General features: G+C 57.9%; 1 protein-coding gene across 1 annotated transcript in view; it reads left to right on the forward strand.

The window, feature by feature from the left end:
- The window catches only part of NCOA1 (nuclear receptor coactivator 1), a 37,415-nt gene extending 35,104 nt beyond the window's left edge, over positions 1 to 2,311 (forward strand). The window contains exon 17 of the mRNA XM_064651156.1: positions 301 to 2,311. Coding sequence (XP_064507226.1) covers positions 301 to 633 — 333 coding nt within the window. The 3' untranslated portion in view covers positions 634 to 2,311. The remainder of the gene's footprint in view (positions 1 to 300) is intronic.
- Positions 2,312 to 6,063: the final 3,752 nt, after the last annotated feature.

A 6,063-nucleotide genomic window follows, 5' to 3' on the forward strand; every position in this document is an offset into this window, starting at 1 on the left:
GCCGTGGATCCATAGGGAGCCGGGAATTAAGGGATGGGGAGCAGGAATGGTTGGATCTGGGAATGGGAGCAGATCCCAGAGGTCTGTAATCCCTAATCTGGGAATGGGAGCAGATCCCAGAGGTCTGTAATCCCTAATCTGGGAATGGGGTCCGTGTCCAAAGGGGAAAGCACCAGGACCACTCAGTGATCCCCCGGCCATTCCCTCCCCAAAATCCCCCCCAAACCCGGCTCCGGAGGGTGGCCAACGCCCCCTCCGGCATTCCCGAGCTCCGGCTGATCCCAGAATTCCCGTTGGCAGGTCCCGGATCCGGCGCTGAGACCAGCGGGGCTCTACTGCAACCAGCTCAACTCCAGCGAGCTGCTCAAGGCAGAGGCTGACGGGGCCCAGGTCAGTAAAGATTCCCAAAAAAATGGCTGGAGATGGTGGAGATTCCCCAAAAAAATGGCTGGAGATGGTGGAGATTCCCCAAAAAAATGGCTGGAGATGGTGGAGATTCCCCAAAAAAATGGCTGGAGATGGTGGAGATTCCCCCAAAAAAATGGCTGGAGATGGTGGAGATTCCCAAAAAAATGGCTGGAGGGCCCCAGGATGGTGGAGATTCTCAAAACCAGTCCAACCAGCGTTGGGTGACACCCCTTGGGGTTGAGGCCACCACGGTCCCACCAGGGGTTGAAGCCACCACGGTCCCACCAGAGTTGGGTGATGATGAACCCTTGGGGTGAGTGACAACCAACCCTCGGGGTTGAAGCCACCACAGGTCCCATGAGCGTTGGGTGACAACCAACCCTTGGGGTTGAAGCCACCACGGTCCCATGAATGTTCAGTGACACCCCTTGGGGTTGAAGCCTCCACAGTCCCACCAGAGTTGGGTGACGACCAACCCTTGGGGTTGAGGCCACCACAGTCCCACCACCACTGGGTGACGACCAACCCTTGGGGTTAAAGCCACTGTGGTCCCACCACCATTGGGTGACACCACTTGGGGTTGAGGCCACCACGGTCCCACCAGGGGTTGAAGCCACCACGGTGCCATGAATGTTTAGTGACACCCCTTGGGGTTGAGGCCACCACAGTCCCACCAGTGTTGGGTGATGATGAGCCCTTGTCGTGGGTGACAACCAACCCTTGGGGTTGAAGCCACCACGGTCCCACCACCACTGGGTGATGACCAACCCTTGGGGTTGAAGCCACCACGGTCCCATCAGGGGTTGAAGCCACCACGGTCCCATGAATGTTTAGTGACACCCCTTGGGGTTGAAGCCTCCACAGTCCCACCAGAGTTGGGTGAAGACCAACCTTTGGGGTTAAAGCCACCGTGGTCCAACCAGCATTGGGTGACACCCCTTGGGGTTGAGGCCACCACAGTCCCACCAGGGGTTGAAGCCACCGTGGTCCAACCAGCATTGGGTGACACCACTGTGGGTTGAAGCCACCACGGTCCCACCAGTGTTGGGTGACAACCAACCCTTGGGGTTGAAGCCACCACAGGTCCCACCAGAGTTGGGTGACATCTCTTGGGGTTGAAGCCACCACAGTCCCACTAATGTTGAGTGACACCCCTTGCGGTTGAACCCACCGTGGTCCAACCAGCGTTGGGTGACACCCCTTGGGGTTGAAGCCACCATGGTCCCACCAGTGTTGAGTGACACCCCTTGGGGTTGAAGCCACCACGGTCCCACCAATGTTGAGTGACAACCAACCCTTGGGGTTGAAGCCTCCATGGTCCCACGAGCATTGGGTGACACCCCTTGGGGTTGAAGCCACCACAGTCCCACCACCATTGGGTGACAATCAACCCTCAGAGTTGAAGCCTCCATGGTCCCACCAGTGTTGAGGGACAACCCTTGGGGTTGAAGCCACCAAGGTCCAACCAGTGTTGGGTGACAGCCCTTGGGGTTGAGGCCACCACAGTCCCACCAGGGGTTGAAGCCACCACGGTCCCACCAGTGTTGGGTGACACCCCTTGGGTGTCACCTTGGGGTTGAAGCCACCACAGTCCCACCAATGTTGAGTGACAACCAACCCTTGGGGTTGAAGCCACCGTGGTCCCACCAGTGTTCGGTGACACCTTTTGGGGTTGAAGCCTCCACGGTCCCACCGCAGTTGGGTGACACCTTTTGGGGTTGAAGCCACCACGGTCCCACCGGTGTTCGGTGAGGACCAACCCTTGGGGTTGGAGCCACCACGGTCCCACCAGTGCCAGGTGACATCTGTTGGGGTCAAGGCCACCGCGGTCCCTCCAGAGTTGGGTGACACCCCTTGGGGTTGAGGCCACCACGATCCCAGCAGCACAGGGGATGACCAACCCTTGGGGTTGAGGCCACCACGATCCCAGCAGCACAGGGGATGACCAACCCTTGGGGTTGAGGCCACCACGGTCCCAGCAGCACTGGGGGATGACCAACCCTTGGGGTTGAGGCCACCACGGTCCCAGCAGCACTGGGGGATGACCAACCCTTGGGGTTGAGGCCACCACGATCCCAGCAGCACTGGGGGATGACCAACCCTTGGGGTTGAGGCCACCACGGTCCCAGCAGCACTGGGGGATGACCAACCCTTGGGGTTGAGGCCACCACCATCCCAGGAGGATTGGAGGATGACCAACCCTTGGGGTTGAGGCCACCGCAGCCTCACCAGGGGTCGAGGCCACCGTGGTGCCACCAGTGTTGGGTGACAACCAACCCTTGGGGTGGGTGACAACCACCCCCCGTGGCTGAGGCCGCCCCGGTTGGGTGACGGCCACGGCGCCGCCACCGTGAGTGTTCCCGGTCGAGGATTGGCGATGCCGAGCCGGAGAAAGGTGGGAATGAGGGCGCCAGGCAGCTGGGGGGGGGGGATTCTTTCCTAGGCTGGGCCGTCACCGGAGCGAGGAAACATGGATGGGGTGGCTCCGGGGTGACATCCGTCCCTCTGGAATGTCGATCCGGATCGTCCCCGGCTCTCCCGGTGTCCCTCCCCTTCCCCGTGTCCCATGGATCCAAAGGGAACATTCCGGGACTCACCAACCCTTGAGTTTTGCCACCAGGACCTCACCACCACCCCAGGGCCGCTCCCCTTCTCCAGGGGACTCCAAACTGAGTTTTTCCAGGCTGTTCTTCCCTCAATCCCGTTTTTTTGGATGAGCACCATTCCAAACCATCCCAATCTCTCCTGGTGTCCCTCCCCTTCCCCGTGGATCCGTAGGGAACACTCCAGGACTCACCAACCCTTGAGTTTCACCCACCAGGACCTCACCACCACCCCAGGGCTGCTCCCCTTCTCCAGGGGACTCCAAACTGAGTTTTTCCAGGCTGTTCTTCCCTCAATCCCGTTTTTTCCAGACAAGCACCATTCCAAATCATCCCGGTGTCCCTCCCCTTCCCCGTGGATCCATAAGGAGCACTCCAAGACTCACCAACCCCGGAGCTTTGCCCATCAGGACCTCACCACCACCCCAGGGCTGCTCCCCTTCTCCAGGGGGCTCCAAACTGGGTTCTTCCTGGTTGTTCTTCCCTCAATCCCATTTTTTCCGGACAAACATTGTTCCAGATCATCCCGGTGTCCCTCCCCTTCCCTGAGTCCCACTCCAGGACTCACCAACCCCTGAGCTTTGCCACCAGGACCTCACCACCACCCCAGGGCTGCTCCCCTTCTCCAGGGGACTCCAAACTGAGTTTTTCCGGGTTGTTCTTCCCTCAATCCCATTTTTTCTGGATGAACATTGTTCCAAATCATCCCGGTGTCCCTCCCCTTCCCTGTGGATCCGTAGGGAACACTCCAAGACTCACCAACCCTTGAGTTTTGCCACCAGGACCTCACCACCACCCCAGGGCTGCTCCCCTTCTCCAGGGGATGCTGAACCCATTTTTTCTGGGGTGTTCTTCCCTCAATCCCATTTTTTCCCGATGAACATTGTTCCAAATCATCTCAGTGTCCCTCCCCTTCCCTATGGATCCAAAGGGAACATTCCAAGACTCACCAACCCCTGAGCTTTGCCCACCAGGACCTCACCACCACCCCAGGGCCGCTCCCCTTCTCCAGGGGACTCCAAACTGAGTTTTTCCAGGCTGTTCTTCCCTCAATCCCATTTTTTCCGGACAAGCACCATTCCAAATCATCCCAGTGTCCCTCCCCTTCCCTATGGATCCAAAGGGAATATTGCAAGACTCACCAACCCCGGAGCTTTGCCCACCAGGACCTCACCACCACCCCAGGGCTGCTCCCCTTCTCCAGGGGACTCCAAACCGGGTTTTTCCGGGTTGTTCTTCCCTCAATCCCATTTTTCCTGGATGAACATTGTTCCAGATCATCCCGGTGTCCCTCCCCTTCCCTGAGTCCCACTCCAGGACTCACCAACCCTTGAGTTTTGCCACCAGGACCTCACCACCACCCCAGGGCTGCTCCCCTTCTCCAGGGGCTGCCAAACCAGGGAGATGTTTTCCCCCTCAATCCCATTTTTTTTTGGATGAGTGCCATTCCAGTTTATCCCAGTCTCTCCCGGTGTCCCTCCCCTTCCCCATGGATCCAAAGGGAACACTCCAAGACTCACCAACCCTTGAGTTTCGCCCACCAGGACCTCACCACCACCCCAGGGTCGCTCCCCTTCTCCAGGGGACTCCAAACCGGGTTTTTCCAGGTTGTTCTTCCCTCAATCCCATTTTTTCTGGATGAACATTGTTCCAAATCATCCCAGTGTCCCTCCCCTTCCCTGAGTCCCACTCCAGGACTCACCAACCCTTGATCTTCGCCCACCAGGACCTCACCACCACCAAAGGGCTGTTCCCCTTCTCCAGGGGACTCCAAACTGAGTTTTTCCAGGCTGTTCTCCCTCAATCCCGTTTTTTTTGGATGAGCACCATTCCAAATCATCCCAATCTCTCCCGGTGTCCCTCCCCTTCCCCGTGGATCCATAGGGAACACTCCAAGACTCACCAACCCTTGAGTTTTGCCACCAGGACCTCACCACCACCCCAGGGCTGTTCCCCTTCTCCAGGGGACTCCGAGATGAGTTTTTCCAGGCTGTTCTTCCCTCAATCCCATTTTTTCCAGACAAACATTGTTCCAAATCATCCCGGTGTCCCTCCCCTTCCCTGAGTCCCCCTCCAGGACTCACCAACCCTTGAGCTTTGCCCACCAGGACCTCACCACCACCCCAGGGCTGCTCCCCTTCTCCAGGGGATGCTGAACCCATTTTTTCCGGGTTGTTCTTCCCTCAATCCCATTTTTCCGGATGAACATTGTTCCAAATCATCCTGGTGTCCCTCTCCTTTCCTGTGGATCCAAAGGGAACACTCCAAGACTCACCAACCCCTGAGTTTCGCCCACCAGGACCTCACCACCACCCCAGGGCTGCTCCCCTTCTCCAGGGGCTGCCAAACCCGTTTTTTCCGTGGTGTTCTCCTTAAATCCCATTTTTCCAGACGAACATCGTTCCAAATCATCCCGGTGTCCCTCCCCTTCCCTGAGTCCCCCTCCAGGACTCACCAACCCTTGAGTTTTGCCACCAGGACCTCACCACCACCCCAGGGCCGCTCCCCTTCTCCAGGGGACTCCAAGCTGAGTTTTTCCAGGTTGTTCTTCCCTCAATCCCATTTTTTCCAGATGAACATTGTTCCAAATCATCCCGGTGTCCCTCCCCTTCCCTGTGGATCCGTAGGGAACACTCCAAGACTCACCAACCCTTGATCTTCACCCACCAGGACCTCACCACCACCCCAGGGCCACTCCCCTTCTCCAGGGGACTCCAAACTGAGTTTTTCCGGGTTGTTCTTCCCTCAATCCCATTTTTTTGGATGAGCAACATTCTGAACCATCCCAATCTCTCCCGGTGTCCCTCCCCTTCCCCGTGGATCCATAGGGAACACTCCAAGACTCACCAACCCTTGATCTTCGCCCACCAGGACCTCACCACCACCCCAGGGCTGCTCCCCTTCTCCAGGGGACTCCGAGATGAGTTTTTCCAGGCTGTTCTTCCCTCAATCCCATTTTTTTTGGATGAACATTATTCCAAATCATCCCGGTGTCCCTCCCCTTCCTCGTGGATCCGTAGGGAACACTCCAAGACTCACCAACCCCTGAGTA

This window comes from Pseudopipra pipra, chromosome 3 (genome assembly GCF_036250125.1).
Source record: "Pseudopipra pipra isolate bDixPip1 chromosome 3, bDixPip1.hap1, whole genome shotgun sequence".
Classification (NCBI taxonomy): Eukaryota; Metazoa; Chordata; class Aves; order Passeriformes; family Pipridae; genus Pseudopipra; species Pseudopipra pipra.